Source organism: Ovis canadensis, chromosome 9 (genome assembly GCF_042477335.2).
Source record: "Ovis canadensis isolate MfBH-ARS-UI-01 breed Bighorn chromosome 9, ARS-UI_OviCan_v2, whole genome shotgun sequence".
Classification (NCBI taxonomy): domain Eukaryota; kingdom Metazoa; phylum Chordata; class Mammalia; order Artiodactyla; family Bovidae; genus Ovis; species Ovis canadensis.
The window spans coordinates 38,810,425-38,831,960 of NC_091253.1; the positions used below are offsets into that span (position 1 = coordinate 38,810,425).

The 21,536-nt window shown below is 33.8% G+C and overlaps 1 protein-coding gene across 2 annotated transcripts in view; it reads left to right on the forward strand.

Annotated features, from left to right (window-relative positions):
* The window catches only part of TMEM65 (transmembrane protein 65), a 49,333-nt gene that overhangs the window by 24,263 nt on the left and 3,534 nt on the right, over positions 1-21,536 (forward strand). For both annotated transcript variants that reach the window (XM_069599918.1, XM_069599917.1), the window contains 5 exons: positions 9,658-9,702; positions 12,680-12,747; positions 17,464-17,518; positions 18,399-18,441; positions 20,758-20,863. In XM_069599918.1, the coding sequence (XP_069456019.1) occupies positions 9,658-9,702; positions 12,680-12,747; positions 17,464-17,518; positions 18,399-18,441; positions 20,758-20,863 (317 nt within the window). The remainder of the gene's footprint in view (positions 1-9,657; positions 9,703-12,679; positions 12,748-17,463; positions 17,519-18,398; positions 18,442-20,757; positions 20,864-21,536) is intronic.

Consider the following 21,536-nt stretch of genomic DNA (forward strand, 5'->3'; position numbering starts at 1 on the left):
ATGTCTGATTCTTTGTTACCCCATGGACTGTAGCCTGCCAGGTCTTCTGTCTGTGGAATTCTCCAGACCATAATACTGGAGTGGGTAGCCTTTCCCTTCTCTAGATCTACTCAACTCAGGGATCAAACCCAGGTCTCCTGCATTGCAGGCAGATTCTTTCCCATCTGAGCCACCAGGGAAGCCCACCACTTTGTAAACACATTGTTTTATAGTGGAGACTAAAGAAACTATAAGTATTCCACTTACTTTCTTCTACCAAAGTAGTTTGATTTTCAGTTTAATATATATTTCTTACTAGAATGACTTACAATCCTAAAAGATATTATAGAATCGTTTATTGATGTTGGACTAAAGCTTTTTAAAACTTATTTTTATGGGAAAATATAATTAAGGAAGACCTGGACACAGCATGACTTAGTGACTGATCAACAACAACTTAATTAAGGAGGGAGCCCACCAGGCTCCCCTGTCCCTGGGATTCTCCAGGCAAGAACGTGGGAGTGGGTTGCCATTTCCTTCTCCAATGCATGAAAGTGAAAAGTGAAAGTGAAGTTGCTCAGTTGTGTCCTACTCTTAGCGACCCCATGGACTGCAGCCCACCAGGCCCCTCCGTCCATGGGATTTTCTAGGCAAGAGTACTGGAGTGGGATGCCATTGCCTTCTGGGGTTGCACAGAGTCGGACACGACTGAAGCGACTTAGCAGTAGCAGCAGCAGCAGCATGCAGGTTAATTAAATTTCATAATAAACTCCTTGAACCTGTCCTATTTATTCGTTGTATTGGAATCTTTTGTCAGTTAAAGTAACTTGGCAGTTGACTGGGGCTTGAAAATTTCTTTCAAGGATTTTGTTTTAATGACATTTTACCTGTGTTCTGAGAGCGTAAGAATATTTTTAGTAAAAGTGTAACATTAAAAAAATTAAAATGTAGCAAGATGGGAGTAATTTGGCCCTACTTTTTCTAAGAGAAATTTTGTAAAATTTTAAAAATCCTTAAATGTATGCCTTTTTTGGACTCAGTAATGCCACTTAAGAATAATCTATGTTAAAGAACTTTCAGGGAAACATAGGAAGATTTAGGTACAGGTTTATGTAAGTGTTATTTTTAAAGCGAAAAATAAGGAAGAATAAATATCTAGTTAAGGGGATTAAACTATTGTATATCATATAATGAAATAAAATACTATCAATGGAATTATTGCCTTAGGGAATTAAAAGGGGAAGTGTTCACCTTATAATGCTTTGTGAAAATGACAGAATACAATTTTATGTGCACTTCTGTATAGAAAAAGGGCTTCCCATGTGGCACTACTGGTAAAGAACATGCCTGCCAGTGCAGGAGATATAAGAGACCATGGGTTTGATACCTGATCGGGAAGATCCTCTGGTGGAGGAAATGGCAACCCACTCCAGTATTCTTGCCTGGAGAATTCTGTGCACCGAGGAGCCTGGCGGGCTACAGTTCATAGGGTCGCAAAGAGTCGAACATGACTGAGTGACTAACACACATACAATTATGAATAAAGAATGGCTACTTAATGAAGAAATACAGTAGAGAGACTGAAGAAAACCATGTCCCAGCAATTCCATTCGCCCAGATCTAGAATTTCCTTCTTGTGTGGCCTTCAGTGAGGCTCCTTTCAAAATTTTTCTCTCTTTTTAAAAAATCTCTACAATTGTTCCTCATCTGTTTTTGTTACCTTGCTCTGTTTCTCATTTCTTCCTTTGTCTTTCTCTTTCTAATCTGACTCCCCCCTCCACTTCCTTTTAAGTGAATATAGTATGAAGTAATTATTTATACTTATATAGCAAAATATAAAAAGTTGCTTGATTAAATACATATTTATTCTTGAGATATGAGAAAAAAACCCTTAATTTGTGTTTCCTTCTGACACTCTTTTGACTTTTATATGGCAGTGACCCTCAGTTTTATATTTCCTAAATAGATAATAGTTGACCATTAAATGATGATTCTGATGCACTATAATATTCCAATTCATCAAGGAAATATTTCTTCTAAAAATTCAGTATTACTTAGGTAGTAACAGTATTTTGTAAGCTACAACAGGTCTTTGGTTGCTTTTGTTAATTAGAAGACTGATTGGAATTCCTCATTTTCTGTACATTCTAAAATATCAGAATGTCATTTCGTAAAAGTAAAATTGCATGTTTTAAATTGTTTTCTCTATTCTTCCTGGGTTACTGAAGCAAAACAAAATGTTGAATGTATTGAAATTTTTTGTATTTAAACATGCAAAGTGTTATAGTTTTCAGGATTTATAATTAATATCTAGGGAGCTTTTAATTAGGTAAAGATTTGTTTATACATTAAAATACTTGAATATATTTCTGTTCTCAAGGATAGATTAGAAGGAGAGAAAGTCCTATTTAAAATAATTTTTATTTGGTTTGATGCAGTATAAATTAGTAATTTGTAAGAACTATCATGTCTTATTTACTTTCCTGCTAGTAAAGACTTAAATATGAAATCAAAAGGAAAAGAAATTTACATGTAAATATTATCTCATAGATACATACAGATAATTGTCCTAACCTCTGTATTTCTTTGTGTGTGTGTGTGTGTGTGTGTGTGTGTGTGTGTGTGTCTTGTTTGCATTTTCATTTTTAGTAGATCAATTTGGTTATTTTTAGCGAAAGTTTATTTGCCTTTCAGCCTGCGTGCATAAGACTTTTAAGAACAAATTTCAAAAGCGCCTAACTTCTTTTACTCCTGTTTGTTAATTTTAATTAAGCTTTTTATTTTGACATAATTGCAGATGCACATGGAATTGCAAGAAATAATACAGACTATCCACTTTCGCCAAAGGTGACATCTTGTAAAAACTTCATATGGTGTGACATGCAAGATATTGTCATTGATAGAGTCAACATACAGAAGAGTTAACAACCCCACAAGGATCCCTGTTACTTTTTTTTTCTTTTAAATTAATTAATTTATTTTAATTGGAGGCTAATTACTTTACAATATTGTAGTGGTTTTTGCCATACATTGACATGAATCAGCCATGGGTGTACATGTGTCCCCCATCCTGAACCCCCCTCCCACCTCCCTCCGAATCACATCCCTCAGGGTCATCCCAGTTTACTGGCCCTGGGCGCCCTGTCTTGTGCATCGAACCTGGATTGGTGATCTATTTCACATATGATAATATACATGTCTCAATGCTATTCTCTCAAATCATCCCACCCTCGCCTTCTCCCACAGAGTCCAAAAGTCTGTTCTTTACATCTGTGTCTCTTTTGCTGTCTCGCATATAGGGTCATCATTACCGTCTTTCTAAATTCCATATATATGCGTTAATATGCTAACCTATATATTTCAGACTTTATTTTTTGGGGCTCCAAAATCACTGCAGATGGTGACTGCAGCCATGAAGTTAAAAGATGCTTACTCCTTGGAAGAAAAGTTATGACCAACCTAGATAGCATATTGAAAAGCAGAGACATTACTTTGCCAACAAAGGTCTGTCTAGTCAAGGCTATGGTTTTTCCAGTAGTCATGTATGGATGTGAGAGTTGGACTGTGAAGAAAGCTGAGTGCCGAAGAATTGATGCTTTTCAACTGTGGTTTTGGAGAAGACTCTTGAGAGTCCCTTGGACAACAAGGAGATCCAACCAGTCCATCCTAAAGGAGATCAGTTCTGGGATTTCTTTGGAGGGAATGATGCTAAAGCTGAAACTCTAGTACTCTGGCCACCTCATGAGAAGAGTTGACTCATTGGAAAAGACTCTGATCCTGGGAGGAATTGGGGGCAGGAGGAAAAGGGGACGACTGAGGATGAGATGGCTAGATGGCATCACTGACTGGATGGATGCGAGTCTGAGTGAACTCCGGGAGTTGGTGATGGACAGGGAGGCCTGGCGAGCTGCGATTCATGGGGTCGCAAAGAGTCGGACACGACTGAACGACTGAACTGAACTGATATATTTCTAAACATGAAACCCTATTAAGTGCAGCTTCTTCAAACAATGAAAAATATCTGAGAAAAAGAAAAAAATAAGGAAGTCTGGATGTTAGTTATTTTTGCCAGTATTGTAAATAAACACACTTTGGAAAAGCAGTTTTCATTCCATTATCATCCCGTTAAATTGTTTTTCCACTAAGTTATCATTCTGTTAAGAATTTTTCTGCCTATGTTCATGAAGGGTATTGGTCTGTAGCTTTCTCTTTTTTCAGTAATTTTTTGGTTTGATTTTATTTTTAGTACTCTTCTGACCTTATAAAATGAGTTGGGAACTATTTCTTCATTTTTTATTTTTCTGAAGAAACTTGTAAGTTCGTCTAGGGTTGGCATTTGCTTTTCTTTAAGTGTTCAATAAAACTCATTAGTGAAACCATCTGGGTCTGGAGGTTTTTTGTTTTGTTTTGTTTTTAGTGTGAATGTTATGGAAAGGTGCTTGTTAACAAATTTGATTTTAGAGCTATTCAGATTTTTTGTTTCAGCTTATATCTTTTGGTAAGTTGTAGTTTTCAAGGAATTTGTTCATTTCATCTAAGTTGACTAGGTTGACATAAAGTTATATGTAATATTCTCATTTTAATGTCTGTAGGATCTGTAGTGATGTTCCCTGTTTTATTCTTAACATTAATAATTTGTGTTCTCTTTCTAGGTTGGTGTACCTAAAGATTTTTTCATTTTGTTAATCTTTTCAAAGAATCAACTTTTGGTTTTGTCTTTTTCCGTTATTGTTTACTTTTTATTTCATTGATTTCAGCTGTTTTTGTTGTGATAGCCTTCTTTTTACAGCTTACTTTTCATTACCTTGCTCTCTTTTTTTTCGTAGCTTTTTCAGATAGAACCATATGTCATTTATTTTAGGCCTTTCTCCTTAATATTAGTACTTAAAACTCCTCTAAGCTTTCGTTGAGCTGTCCTGACAAATTTCAGTGTACTGTATTTTCATTGTGATTCATTTGAAAAGTATTTTCTAATTTCCTCTTTGATTTCTTCTTTGGACCATGTATTTAGAAGATGTTACTTAATTTCCACTTTCTTATCTAGATATCTTATTATTATGAGTTGTATTTTGGTCAGAGAACATATTCTTTACAGTTGTAATCATTAACTTATTAACACTTGTTTTGTGGATCAGCATGGATCAGCATATGGTCTATTTTGATAAATGTACCATCTGCACTTGAAAAGAATATACATTCTGTAGTTGTTGAGTATGGATGTTTAAATATTAGTTGAATGGAGATGATTGGTAGTGTTGTTCAGATAATCTATTTCTTAGTGATAATTTCCTCTAGTGTTCTATCAGTTGCTGAGAGAGAAGCTTTTGTATCTTCAAGTATGATGGTAGAAATGTTTATTTTCCCTTTAATTCTGTCAGATTTTGCATCATGCATTTTGAAGCTCTGTTACTAGGAATAAGCAAATTGTTATTATGCCCTTTGATGAGTTGACTCTTAGCATTTTGAAATGTCCCTGGTTCTGGTAATACTCTTTGTCTTTTAAGTCTACTTTATCTGCTTTTAACATCACCTTTCCAGCTTTTGCTAACAAAGGTTCATATAGGCAAAGCTGTGGTTTTTCCAATAGTCATGTACAGATGTGAGAGTTGGACCATAAAGGAGGCTGAGCACCAAAGAATTGATGCTTTAGAAATGTGGTGCTAGAGAAGACTCTTGAGAGTCCCTTGGACTGCAAGGAGATCCAACCAGTCAATCCTAAAGGAAATTAATCCTGAATATTCATTTGAAGGACTGATGCTGAAGTTCCAGTACTTCGGCCACCTGATGAGAAGAGCTGACTCACTGGAAAAGACCCTGATGCTGGGAAAGATAGAAGGCGGAAGGAGAAGCGGGTGACAGAGGATGAGACGGTTGGAAGGCATCAGTGACTCAGTTGATATGAGTTTGAGGAAACTCTGGGAGATAGTAAAGGACAGGGAAACCTGGTGTGCTGCAGTCCATGGGGTGCAAAGAGTTGGACATGGCTTAGCAACTGAGCAGCAACTCCAGCCTTAGGGGCTTCCCAGGTGGTAAAGAATCCACCTGCTAATGCAAGAGACACAGAGATGCAGGTTTGATCCCTAGGTCAGGAAGATCCCTTGGAGGAGGATATGGCAACCACCCCAGTATTCTTGCCTGGGAAATCCCATAGACAGAGGAGCCTGGCAAGGCACGGTCCATGGGGTCACAAAGAGTCAGACGTGACTGAGCGACTAAGCACAGCACTGCAGCAGCTCCAGTCTTACAAGCTTACTGTTTGTATAATATGTCTTTTGCCATTTATTAACTTTTAATCTATTAAAATGTAATTCTTGCAGATATCATATAGTTGGGTCTTGCCTTTTTATCCGTTTTAACAACCTCTGCCTTTTAGTTGGATTGTTTAGTCCTTTAACATCGAAAGTAGTTACTGATATAGTTGTAAGTAGGTTTACTATTTTACTGTTTGGTTTCTGCTTGTGCCTCTTCTTCTGTTCTCGTTTCCTGTGTTCTTTTGACTTAATATTTTTTGCAATCCTCTTCACATTATTTATTTAGCTTTTTAACTGTATCCTTAATGCATTTTGTCTGTATGTATGATTGCTCTAGGAATTACAAATAGGCATCCTTGAACTCTACAGACTGCTTAGAGCTAATTCTGCTTAGAACCTTGTACCACATCACATACATTGTGGAAACATGCAACCACATTTCCAAATTGGTCCATTTGTGACCTCCTTCATCCTTTATGCTTTGATGTCAAATGTATTATATCTACATACATTATAAACTCCACATGGCAGTGTTGCAGTTTTTGGACAATCAGGTTTATTTAATTTACTAGGGAGAAAGTAATCTTTGATATTTACTCAGTATTTACCATTCCTGATGCTCTTCATTCTTTTTGTTTTCTTTCTATTTTACCTTACGCTGGGATTTTTGTGGTTTTCCCTGCACAGGCGTGGTTCACACAGAAGCCATATGTTTGAACTGAATGTACATCAGAATTTAAGGCTCCTCCTTTCTGACTCTGCTCTTTTCTCTCACTTTGCAGTGGCTTTGGTTACCTTGTACCTTGCCCTCTGCTTCTTTAGGCCAGAAAGACTGCAGGTTTTGTTTTTTTTTTTTTGTTTTTTTTTTTTTAAAGAGCTGGATTAGGCCAAAAGCTTCGTAAAATGGGTAACTCACTTAGTTCCATTCTTACTTGTAATTGTTGATTCCTCTCCACAATCAACCTGCTTTTTGGTCATTTTCCAGGGCTCTCAAATATTTATTTATGGTTATAGTTGTTCTGTATAGGATTGGTCTGATAAAAGATAATTCAGCCTATACTGGAAGTAGAACCAGGACTTTTTAAGCTAAAAATGGTTGGAAAATATGGTGTGGTAATGTACAATCTTTGGAGAAGGAAGTGGCAACCCACTCCAGTATTCTTGCCTGGAGAATCCCATGGACAGAGGAGCCTGGCAGGCTACAGTTCATGGGGTCACAAGAGTTGGATACGACTTAGTGACTAGATCAATGTACAATATTAATAGTCTTCTTATTTTAAAATATTTAGAAAAAGAGAGAAATTATGATGCATGTAATGCACATGCACACTGAAACAGAAAGAACTAATTTTTCTAACTCCAGTCTGCTTAATGAAACATTAGATTGGAGTACATTTCCATGTAAATGTACATAATTTACCATGTATCAGAAGAAAAAATTTAAGGTTAAGATATGTATGTAGGGATATAAAGCTTTGGGATTTATTATGATTATTTTCAAGGGGATTATATTAGCTCCCTTCACATTTTAAAATTGGTACAGACTGCTGAAACCTTGGGCTTATTTCAAAGATTGCGTTTTATTGTGTGTTATACACCTAATGTTTTTTCACTTCTGATATATAGTTGTCTTCTTTCCGTTAATGTAGTAAAGAAGATATAGTCTCAGAATCCTCAGAATGGTCAGTTAATGAGTCACAATTTTTGATGGATACTTTCCAATAAAATTTCCACTTTCTAGGAAATGTTCCTTTTCTGTTTCCTCTTATTACTCCTTGGGTTCTTTATAATGCAGGAGGCAAAACTCTATGCTTTGATTTTGCTTTAACCTCTGTACCAGTGGTTTTCCTCCCTGCTGTGTCTCCTTTACTTTGTATTATTTTCTTTTTCTCTCTCTTTTAAAAAGAGTTATTTTTCATTACCTTCAATTTTTTAATCTTTGTAAGTACTTAGAAAGACAGATTAGAAATATTGCTTACATTATTTGATTTTTTTCCCCCTCATTACTTTTACACATTATGTATTTGCCTAGCTCTTATCCTTTCATCCTAGGAGTTGTAAAATATTTTAAAATACTTTGCTCAGTATGTAGAGAATTTGAAGAAGTAAAAGCAAGGACTCTATATATTCTCATTACATTGGGAAGGTCCTGCTTGTTGAATTTTTAGGTATTTCAGGATGTTCCAGTCAACTGACAAGGACTTCTCCTCACAGTGTCAGAACTGTAGTGATGATGAGAGTAGTGCAACTAGGAAATAGTTCTGGTATGTAACCACTTTTGCATGTTTACTTCACCAGAAAACTCTGTGGAGTACAGTGGTATCTTATATTCCTTGTTAAAAATTTGGAAAACTATTTGCATGCTTTCAAAGTAGATTTTGAGGTAATAGTACTAGTTAAATAATAGAGATTATATTCTAAGCAGATATAAAATACTGCAAAGTTTTAGGGTATCTTCATTTCCTTACTGTCCTAGAAAAGGAAAAACAAAACGTAAACTTGCATTCATAGAACTTTCTTAATAATCCAATAATTGCCTAAACCCTAGGTTTTAGCACATTGCTTATTATAAAGTCATTATGATACTATATGCTTTTTCAGTAAAATAGCTTATTGATAGAGATTCATTGGCTTTTCACTTTCTAAAAACTAAACTCTTCAGTTCTTATATTGTCACAGATTATAAATAAATATTTTAGAAAATATATATCCAGTTTATAATGTATTTCTTTGGACATTTTGGTTATACTAGATCTTTATTGCAGAGCAACCCATGGTTTGGGTTCTTTTGTATAGTGTATCAGTTAATTCTGTTGGATTGAATGAGGATAAAAAAGGTGGAATTCTCTGCCATTTTACTGTAATTTACTCTTATACAAATGAATTGGTTATTGTTATGAGATTACGTAGATAGTGTTTTTGTAATTGTTAATTTTTAGATTTAATGATGGCACTTGAATATACTTTGATATAATATACTTGAGAAAACTTTCTGTGTTTATTATGACATATAAGTAATGTTACTATTTGGTGAATCACACCCTACTCTCTGGGGTCATTTTGTTGTGTAAATGTTCTTTATTGTCCAGTAGTATAGCTTTCAAAACTTAAAATATTCAGTATGTTATCAAGGGATATTAATTAGTCTCATTATCTTACAAAAACCCCCAAATAAGTGATTTGCCCAGGGATATAGGGTCATAGTAGGCCTGTAACTAAAGCTCAATTTGTTTTTCTAGCCTTGTAATTTAATCTATACCAAGAAATATTTCCTGTATGGATAACTTTGGTTCATTCGCCTAAAGATAATTTATGAATAAACTCTGCTGTTCTCTCATTTTGTAATTCTGCTAGTGTTTTCTTCATTGTAATAAAAAATCATGCTATAGTAACTAATTCTTGACCACACCCTCTCTTTCCCCTTCAGAAAAGTTGGAAGCTCAACCACCAACCCCAGGACAGCTGAGATATGGTAATGGTTCTATAATTATTTGTGCATCTGTCTTTTGGACTTGAAATAACTATATTATTCGTTAATAGTACAGAGAGTTAATAAATTAATTCATTCCAGGTAGAATAGATTATCCTATTTATTATGCTAAAGCAAAAGGTTTGTAAACTTAGTTTAAAACATAATATTATGGAATTTCTAAGATTGTTAACCATGTCTGTTAGTGTTTAAATACTGTTACCATCTAGAGATAGAATTATAGTAGAGGTTTTCTTAGTTCCTGGGTAAAAGGATATGTTTACTTTAGTTTGGATTTAAGTTGGGTCATTTCAGAACTAGAATTTCTAAGCTATTTTCTTTGGTGGAGAAAATGCTCTGACTTGTTTCTGATAATGAAGAAAGTAAAGTTCATTTTAAGCCACCCCAGAAAAGAACCTTATAATGCTGCTGGTCTGCTTTCTTTACTGTATTATGATTGGAAAACACCAAAGTAATGTAAAACAGTTTAGGGTCTTATTATAAAGACAATGGAAGAAGAGAATTATTTAACAGTGCAGTGAATTTGAATTGGTTGTAAGTTAAAGCTAAATATTAGATAGGGTTTACTGATAACTGCTGAGTTATAGAATAATATTTTCCAAAGGAAACTGAAGAAATCACAAATTGGTAGTCTGTCATTACATACTGGAGAGCGGACATATAATTAAAATTTAGTAGCTAGTTCCTTTTTTTCTCTCAGAGGTAGAATTTAATTTATCTTAGAAATCAGTAGCTTTTCCCAGGTATCAAAACAATTTAAGAATTAAGATTTTTCTTTCCTTGGTAATCTTTTCTGATACTTCTAGGCTGGATTCATATACTCTATATCCATAGCACTATATAATGCTATCACCATTTAGGGGGTCATATTGAAGTTAACTATATGGCTCTGTTATCATTCCCAGACTTCTTGAGGGCTGGAATCAACTATCTCTGTATCTCAAGTGCCCAGCGGAGTGTCCAGTACATGTTATGTAATTTTTTGAAATTTATATTTTTCCTTTGGGTTGAAAATAAATTTTTATTTATGGGACACATTTATTTACATCTAAACATCAAAACATGATATATTTTACAGTTGCAGGTAATTATTATAGCAATGTAGCAATGCTTTGGTTTACTGACCAAGTTTCTACTAAGATAACTATTAGCTTAATCTTAGTTTTGTAATCTTGACACCTAATTTTAAGATGATTATATCTAGTTTTAGAGATGTCATCAGATTAACCCCAAAATGCTTAGTAATTCCAAAAATTTCATATTTTACCATATTTACTTTTCAAAGATGATTGAGAAGGTGTTTGGGAGTCTTCTCTCCAAATATATATAAGTAGTAGCTCTCTCTTCACTGTAAATGTTTCATATAGTGAACTATTAGAATTTCATTATACTCCTTTGACTTACCAATTTGTAGTATTTTTTTGAAATTCTGTATGTATTTTAGAGGCTGATCATTATAAAATTTTGAATGTCTGGTCGTTAAGCACCTGGACCTAGGCAAAAAGTTGAAGAATTAAGACAGCCCTTTATGAAGAAACCCTGTTTCATTAATGTCATTTGATTTTTTTATTATCTTTTAAAACAATATACTTTATAATTAAAAAGGTGCTGCTTTTTACCTGGGACATTCTTATGTGGTAGCAAGAACTCTGAAATGACCTAGAATATATACTATTTTCCCCCTTGCTTCTTAGTCTTTGATAGTGCTTGTGGGTAGAAATATTTCTTGTTTTACTCTTTATTAGCCTTCCCTTATTGGTGCAGAACTCACCATAGTAGTATCAAATTTTCTTAACTTCTGGATTATATTTTAATTGTACTTTCTGCGGACTTAACTGCATTAAAAGAAAAAAGATGTAAAGTCACTGAACACTAAACACATAACTAACCAATGGTTTAAGGGACTATTTTTTGATGTGGTATAAAACTGAATGCTTTGATGCCTATTTTAAAAAAGTCCTCAGTTGAATGGATGTTGACTATACCTTGGCAGATTTATAGATTAATTAGAATAAAGTCTTAACTATCCTCAGCTTTTAATCTGTTTCTCAGTCTTTCCTCATTTGTCGTAGTTTGGAATTTTCTTCCTTTCTGAGGTAGATGTCCTCAACTTAATTAACTAATGTTTGTTGAGCATCTACTATGCACTAGGCATTCTGCAATGTGCTGAAGATGCTAATAGGAAAAAAAGATGAAGCTAAATATATTTTAAAAATAGACATTAGCCCTTTCTAGTTACATTTCTGTTTTCTCAGGTCATCCAGATTATGTACAGATTATGTAGATAAGGTATGATGTGCTTTTGGTAGGAAGAGGCCAAGTTACATGTTTATTTAAATCAAATATTGTTTTTTTTAGTTTGTGAAAGCAGTCAGAGATACTGATGTGTTGAGGAAGGAAAGAGGATTTTGAATCCAGATGTCTAATAAAAATGACATAATCACATTTCCCTAACAGTGTTTAAAAAATTGTTTGATAAGTAAATGTGACCAGATAACTTCCCTGAAACTTGATTCAGGGAAGTTTGATTTCTTATTATTTCTAATATGGAGATCAATTTTATGATATCAGTCTTTAGGTCTAAGAGAGAAAAAGATTGATGTCAATAGTTATTTAACAGGTAAAATACGGTACTCATAATATGTATTTATTTATTTGTTCTGTCATTAACTGTACATAATTTGTACATGTGTATGTGTGTTGCCAGTAAGAAAACACAAAAGCCTAACACAATTAATTTTGCATGTTATATGTTTTTTATTTTGTTTTTTCCCCATTATAGCTTCTACCAAGTATATAAACACAGCAGAAGCAGAATCTTTTGGCTGTGGGGAATGGAAAGCAAATTCCAAAATTTAAATCATATCAACTTATGAGACTTTAACCATATGATCTGTTTTTGTCATTTTAGAATTATAGAAATCTTAAAATATATTTTTCTGTTTTTGATGTTTTTCAGTATTCATCCACAATGCGATACCTTTCATAGGGTTTGGCTTTTTGGATAATGCAATTATGATTGTTGCAGTAAGTTCTTTCAACCCTTCTATTTTGAACTAATAAAGAAATGTGGTCTAAATTTTCCTAATAATTTATATATTACAGTTGTAAAGCTTTAATTAACATAATGAATAAGACTATTTTTAGCTGTATTTCATGTTAATTAGACTGTAGCTCAATTTTAAGGTATTATATCGATTAATCATCAAGACTTTTGGTAAAGCATTGACAATAATAAACAGATATTTATTGAGTCTATATTATTCTGTTCTAGTTTCAACATTCTTATTAAAGAAAAAAGTTTGTGAATTTTTCTGATGTTCTTTAATTTTATCAGCAGTTCTTATATGTGTATGTTATTAATTAGTTCCTTGTCCAGTTTTCCCATACAAAAATATTTACAAGAGTGTTTTGATATTTAGTCTATCCATTTAACTCAAAGATGATTTAAGTTTCAATTCAGGATACTGTAAATGATAAGGCCTTCAGTCTTTGTTCCATCACACTGTTAAAAATTCTCTTTTGCTGGAGTCATTTGCATCTAAGGTTGTTTCTTAAAGGTATTGTTTAATCGTAGGAATGGTCAATTGACCTTTCATACTCTTCTGTGACAGCTTTTGTCAATAGATACCAATTTTAAGTCTAGATTATAAAGTCATGATGAAAATACACGTCCATCATTAGTCCACGAGGAAAATGCAGGTCTTCTGAAGCTGCCTAGTGCTGTATCCAATTCTCCTCACTGACTCAAAGTTTTAAAAAGTCTAAAAATTCTAAATATTATATAGGAAACTGCTCAAAAAATTAAAAAGGGGAGTGATTTTAGGATTATTGAATATGAGGAAAAAATAGTTGAGAGATGCCAGGGTTTGTTTTTTTTCATTTGTCGTTGTTTGTTTTGTGTTCTGTTTCAGTGTTTTGACGGTCACATATACTATAGGTGGGTAGAAATAGAATATTTGGTTTTAAAATAGGGATGAAAGTATAGTTTACATTGTATGGATTATAAAATTTGCTTGAAGACTATCTAAAATTGGTTCACTCAAGAATGGTTTTCTTTGCTATATAGTCTTACTTTAAGTCCAGATTGATGGGGATCAGATATCCAGAAATTCTAGCCATTCAGCTGGTTGAGGAAACACAAGGTTTACACATCAGGAAGGTATCTCGCTTGGTAAACAGTCATAGAAGATACTGTAGCATGCACATAACTTGAAAGTGATAAGCACCCATTGGATGGATAATTCTTGAGCAGAGTAGTCTGGTAAGAGCATCTAAAATATAATTTCAAAATGCTAGCTTTTTGGCTGATAATGATATTTTCCTAATGTGTATATAAGAATCAAGTTGATTAATTTATATGTCTGTGAGTAAAAGAAACTTTCAACCATGCCATACTACCTTTTCTGAAATAAGTAAACCTTTAGTAAGCCTTGAGTTAGTTAGATTATTTAAATTGTTAATGTAAATAAAATCTAATTTTATTTACTACTTATAGAAAAACCAGCTATGATTAAATTATAAACTGTCATTTAAGTCTTGGTATGTTCCTGAATAGATTGGATTAAAGCTTCTTTGTGACAATTTTACACTCAGTATTTTAATTCTACCATCAATTAATAATCTTTTTTTTTTTTGCCTCAGTTGAGCAAACCTTAGATATTCAAATGATGAAAGGCTATCCTAAAGGAAGTGTTGAGATGATATATTTTGCTTAAAGAGGGAGGGCAGGGAGATTTTGAAGAGGGAGCAGAATAGGGAAACTGGGTAGTTTCTTAGATCCTGAATAAGACCTTTGCAGTATGGTCTTGGAGCTTCCCTGGTAGCTCAGCTGTTAAGGAAATCGCCTGCAGTGCAGGAGATCCCAGTTCGATTCCTGGGTCAGAAAGATCCCCTGGAGAAGGGAATGGCTACCCACTCCAATATTCTGGCTTGGAGAATTCCATGGACTGTATAGTCCATGGGGTCGCAAACAGTCGGACACCACTGAGTGACTTTCACTTTCATCAACTTTCAATATGGTCTTACTATTTCTTTGAAATAAATATCTCTAGTAACTGATGTGCTGTACTTCGTTGCTCATTTGTGCCCAACTCTGTAACCCAATGGACTGCAGCCCGCCAGGCTCCTCTGTTCATGAGGATTCTCCAGGCAAGAATACTGGAGTGGGTTGCCATGCCCTCCTCCAGGGGGTCTTCCCAACCCAGGGATTGAACCCTGGTCTCAATCAATGCAGGTAGATTCTTTACCATCTGAACCACCAGGGAAGCCCAAGAATACTGGAGTGGGTAGCCTATCCCTTCTCCACGGGGTCTTCCCAACCCAGGTATTGAACTGGAGTCTCCCACATTGCAGGCAGATTTTTTATCAGCTGAGCTACCAAGGAAGCCTCAAGAAACAGATTTCTGTGTTTAAATACAGATACCAATTAAGACAGAACAACCACACCCACATTCTAAAGTCAAATTATTGCAATGTTCCTATCTTGTGTTACTCAGGCCTGTGTCTCATTGTTAGTGTGACTGTTTTTCTAGGCCTGAGATGATTGACTCTAACTCAGTAAAATTTGTTTTTCTGGTTTATGTTGAAGTCCAGTTGCACAGACATCACCAGTTTTTTATTTATATAGTTCTGAAATAAGTGTTTAAACTACTGGCTTAAAATTGATTAAGAGTAAGAGGTGTGGCAAAATATCCTGTGATAATTGCAGAATAATTCAGAAACAGTTAAATTTTTCAGAGAGACTTTTTTAATAGACTGCTAAGACTAAAAATCTATAAATAATATAACTATAGAATCTATGAGAAGGCAAATAAGTGAACATTGTTATCTTAAGAATGTTTTTCACCTTTTTTTTGTTAAACACTAATTGCTGTTGTAGGATAGCTTTGACTGTTTGAAGACAGTAAGTTAAGAAAACATTTTTTAAATGTTTAATTTTTAACTGATTCTTTTTTTGTATCATGTCATTTGATATTTTTCCTGTTAGGTATACTCTCTTGCCTGCTACCCTAATTGCGATCATGTAAACAAATTCCTATATAACTTCTTGCAGTAGATTTGACCTTTATTATTGGCTGCTGTTCATACTAAACATTTAATTTCATAGTTTTTTTATTTTTGTGTTGTTGGATTGCTTCTTATAACATATTTTAGTGAGTGGTGGGGGGGGCGGAATTCTTCTTACAATTTAATTAAGATAGACTGGATTAGAATTCTAGAATAGATGGATAAGATTGAGGTGATGAACCAAGTACAACTTTAAGACAACTAGTACTAGGTTTATTTATAATTTCTACACCACCTGTTAACATGAAATTTGATGTTATTATGGGGAAAAGGAAAAGAGTAGAGATTTTATTGCCTTCAAACCAACTTTGACTTTACATGAAGCTTTTCATGCTATTAGAAGCATCTTCAGTTTTCTTAAATTCAACCAAGTGATTAAGCATGTAAATGCTTTATAAATACATGTTTGCAGACAGATTCATTTTAGGTAATTTCCAATGATTCATTGCTGTTAAAGATGCTGTATTTATTTTTTATACATTGTAGCTGTCGGGAACTTCTCTCCTATATTAATACTCCAGGGTTTTTTTGCATCCATGTATAAAGATATTTTTTTGTGCCTGTTTTCTTTTCCTTCAGAGATCTGTTTCTTTGTGTTCCTTTACAACCTTGTAACTTTAATGCCTGGGAAACCTTTACATTAGGCTATTTGGTCCATACTCTATAGGAATTATATTTTAAAGGAGTGGAATCAAAAGGCCTATGGGAAGGAAAATTGAGGAAGTTAAATTTAACTTCTCTTCCGTTTCGTAAATAATTGGGTAATGCAATATAACTGTATACTACATAAGGCATCTTTTTTGTTTTTCCTCAACAAATACTGAGATTTGCAGGGTGTTTTTTTTCTCCACAAGTATCATTGATATTAAAAAAATTTTTTTAGAAATTTTCAGCCATCAATATTTAAGAGAACTTTTGAAAAGTCCATTTTTGGCAGCATTGCATAAGGGTTAGAACTGAATTAGCACAATAGATTCTAGAATTTCTTTTTTCTATATAATAACCCGTCAGAATCGTTTAATCTTCAGTTCCTTATCTTTAAAAGTAGAGGTGAAAATATGAGCCCTTGTTTTCTTTAGAGAAAGTCTTAAACTCTCAGTAAATAAATTCAGTGGAGCTTCATTTTTGCTGTATCTCTATTGTATTAAATGCTATTGTTGCTTGTAAATGAATTATATAGTCTCATTATCTAGTGATTAAAGAGTTAAATGTTTTAAGGATAATTTTTGAAATCTGAGTTTTTGGGTCCTTAGAAACTGGTCTGGTCTTTTAAATCTTTTATAAGGTAAATACCAATAGTATATAATTATATCATTCAGAATTTAAAATTTAGGTGAGTTGGTTATCTTTGTGTTCAAAAGCATTAAAGCACCTTTCCATAGTAGGAAAATATAAATTCTAGATTATTAATGATGAATTGTATTGCTCTGTGTGTTGCTATTTTTTAATTTTATGAAGGCTTAATTGTAATGAATAAAATACTGATGTTATTTCTGCATGAATGCATATATGTAATAAATAAGTGATTTGCTATAGTATATGCATATTTATGTATATTATATATATAACTGCTGTAATAACATTGTTTTATCTGTTTTAATTAATGCTTTGCTATTCTTTTATACCACTTCGGTTTTAATTTTTAAGATTAATTTCTTTGTAATTGTTTTTCAGGGAACCCATATTGAATTGTCTATTGGAATTATTTTGGGAATTTCAACTATGGCAGGTATTTAATAATAGTGGTATTATTATTCCATTGTCTGTATATTTATGAAACATTTTAGTAGGTTAAGTATAGACGAAGATACTTCATTTGAATGAATTTACTCACTGAGATATCTGTCATTAATAGTTTATCTCCTTAATCCTATCCTTTAATTTTTAATTTTGTAAATGTAGTATGCATTTTTCTGAGAAGGTTTGGGTACTTTATGTTAGTTAATGAGTAAGAATAATCTGCTATATTGACTGTGTAAAAAAAATTTTTTTCCCTTAATTCAGTGTTACCCTAAAACCTTCCTGCCCATTTTCTCTATCAAATTATTTATTTTCAAGTTGGGAAGAAAAATCAAGGAAGGAAACACAAGACCAAAAATCCGATTTGGTTCTGTCTCCTTCTTTCCCCACAAATACTACTCTACTCTTCATGATGGTGGAATTTGGGAACAATTCTGTGTTGTGTTACTATGGAACATGTGAAGTAGATGAGTAATGAAAGAGACATTTCTCTCCTTGATTTTCTTGAATGTCATAGTTGTACTTTACTCTTTAACTTTCAAGTATCCAAATTCCCTTAAATATTGTCTGAAAGTTGAACTACAGAATGTTATGCAAATTTTTAAATATTGAAACCAAAATGGAAACTGGCTGCCACATCAGGAAAAAAAATTACTAATTGATGGAGGTAGAAGACTATAATCTCAGATCTCTATTTTGAGATCTTGAAATTCAGAGCTATCAAATGAGTTACTTTGGATATAGTCATTGTAGCTTAGAAAGGTGGTAACTCTTCTAGACCAGTGCTTTATTGATTACACGGTGATCTACTATAGTGATTTTTCTGACTTTTATGTAGTAATTCACTTGTCCATTTTTCATTTTTTTAGCTGCTGCTTTGGGAAACCTTGTGTCAGATTTAGCTGGCCTCGGGTAGGTTCACTTGTGCATGTGTATACTTACTCTCTATTCTCCATTCTCCTTTAATTGGGAAGGATTTTGAAAAGGGACATTTATTTTTGCATGTGTGTTTTAGAACTAAATTTTTAAAATTAATGTTTAAATCAGCAGCACTAAATCTTTGGTGTGCATCAAATATAGATGCCTAGCTCACATCTCAGTCTTGCAGGATTCGTGTCTCTAGGGATGGGACCCTGACATTTGAGTTTAAGAATCTTCTCAAGCAATTCTGATATGTGTAAAAACTTTTTTTTAAAACTACCGTAAGGTAAGCAGACAGAGTTGAATTTTTCATGTCCCGAAATGTTTATATGTATTTTATAAATATTTCTACAGGTGAGACAGGACTAAAAGTAAGAAACCCTGTCATTATTTCATAACCCCCGTCCTCCCACTAAGTCCAAAGATAAGAAATATGGCTCAAATGTGAGGATACTGACTGGGCATGTTTTCTAGAGAGAGGAATTTTCAAAGCGAATAATGGCCAAAGCATACATGGACTTGGCTAATTTTTGCTCTTTTTATTCCATGTGGCAAGAAGGAATGATGAGACTGAGGGCGCCTACTCAGAAAAGGCCAGCTTTCTCTCTTTCTGTTTTTACATCTTCTCTTCTAAGCAGCAGATGGCCTGGGCTGCTTCCTGAGCTTGGGGAAGCCTAGGAAGTATGAATTAGACAGAGTTGGCATTAACTATTGTGATAAACATACTCTGTCTTGCTCAGTCTTTGGTTCTGTTTTTTCCTCTTTTTTTTTGGTTCATTTTGATGGTAAGTTTTGAGATTTGAATTTGGATCTAGGAGCAGTCTACTTAGCCCTATAATCTAGGGAAAGGCAGCTTTATACATGATCTAACTCTGTATATTAGACAAGTGCACTTGAGTATGGGGCCACAGGTACTGTTCAAAACACAATTTCTTTGTTCTGGGCCAAAGCAGAAATTTTGTAACCTGCAATTTCTGATGTAAACCTACAGTGATATTATCCCTTAAACATTCCATTTCCTAGTTTCCAACATTAAGGTTTATAATGATAATATTACAGATTTGTTGGGACTCTTCCATCGAAGAACTATTTCTCCTCTGCCTTAAAAAAATTATGTAATAATTACCACATTTTATCAATCTTAGTTGCATAGATTTTTAGAGCTTAACATATCTAATATTGGGATCCATCTTATAATTGATGGTATGCGTAATTTTATTGGCAAATTTTTTTCTTTCTTCCAGTTCTTAAAGTAAGATTGTATCCAATAAGCAATTGCCACTTAGAAGATACTTGAAATTGCCCTGAAAATTATAGGCTGTTTTTCTTAGTATATCAATCTGATAAATTTTAAGAAAACTTTTTTTCTGGTGACAGTTATTAAATTATATGTTAAAGTGCTTTGCTTTGAATTTGGAGTAAATGTATTAATTGTAATTGTAAAATTTTTATATACCTTGAATTATTCTTTTTAAAGTAATGATAGAGAGTAATTACTCTTAAGTCAGTTAATTTACCTGTGTATTAAGTATGTCAATCTGGAAAATTTTAAACCAAATATATGTATATACAATAAAGATGAAAATTGTAAAAGAATGTTTACACCATTTCTGGAGTATACAGATATAAAATTATCTTTGTTGTAGTCATGAGTTTTTCATATGTGAGGACATAGTTTTTCATATGTGTCTCTTTAAAAACTTACATTCTGTCCTCTTGTATTTTTTTTAAATTTATTTATTTTAATTGGAGGCTAATTACTTTACAGAATTTTGGTGGTTTTTGCCATACATTGACATGAATCAGTCATGGGTGTGCATGTGTTCCCCATCCTGAACCCTCCTCCCACCTCCTTCACCATCCCATCCCTCAGGGTCATCCCAGTGCACCAGCCCTGAGCACCCTGTCTCATGCATCGAACCTGGACTGGCGATCTGTTTCACATATGATAAGATACATGTTTCAATGCTATTCTCTCAAATCATCCCACCCTCGCCTTCTCCCACAGAGTCCAAAAGTCTGTTCTTTACATCTGTGTCTCTTTTGCTGACTCACATATAGGGTTGGATGGCATCACCGACTGAATGGACATGGGTGTAGGTGGACTCTGGGAGTTGGTGATGGACAGGGAGGCCTGGCGTGCTGCAGTCCACGGGGTCGCAAAGAGTCAGACATGACTAAGCGACTGAACTGAATTGAACTGATATAGGGTCATCGTTACCATCTTTCTAAATTCCATATATATGCGTTAATATACTGTATTGGTGTTTTTCTTTCTGACTTACTTGTCCTCTTGTATTTTTAAAGACTTGCGGGCTATGTTGAAGCTTTGGCTTCCAGGTTAGGCCTATCAATTCCTGATCTCTCACCAAAGCAAGTTGACATGTGGCAAACACGTGTTAGTTCACATTTGGTGAGTACTTTGTGTGGTTTATGATAATGAATTTGGGTAGCCAGAGCAAGACACTGTATATAATTCAGTCCCTTGAGAAATTTGAGATTAAAATTGATTTGAGTGGAGTTTTTAACAAAAACTGTCCAAACCTTTGACTTTTTTTGTAGGCATACTTGAAAAAGATTTTTGAAAAAATCTTTAAATGATTCAGTTACTGTTGAAGAGTATCAGTTATGTGCTGAGACTGAAGGACATAAAATGAGTAATAAACTATAGTTCTTTTTGAGGATTGTATAGGTAAAGAATCAGACATATTAAACAAATTATAATTTAGTGTGACATATTCAGTAATAGAAATGTACACTGGATATAGCAGAAGCACCAGGAGAAGAAATAACTCTCTGTGGAAAGAAATTTCTTTTAGTGGGGAGATTTCTTGGTGCATATCAGATCTAAGGTTATTTGTAAATTATTGATGAGACATTTATTAGGTGGGAGAGAGAATTCCAAGTATATTGATTAGCAAGTAGAAACGTATGATGATAACTAACTGGAAGTTCCTGGTGGAGAGAGGGACTGCATCTGACTAATCTCTGTCTCCCTGGTACCTACCATAGAGTTTAGTACTTTGTAGATTCTCAATAAATGTCTATATGAAGATATAAAACTTAATTGGTAAGTATTTTAACCT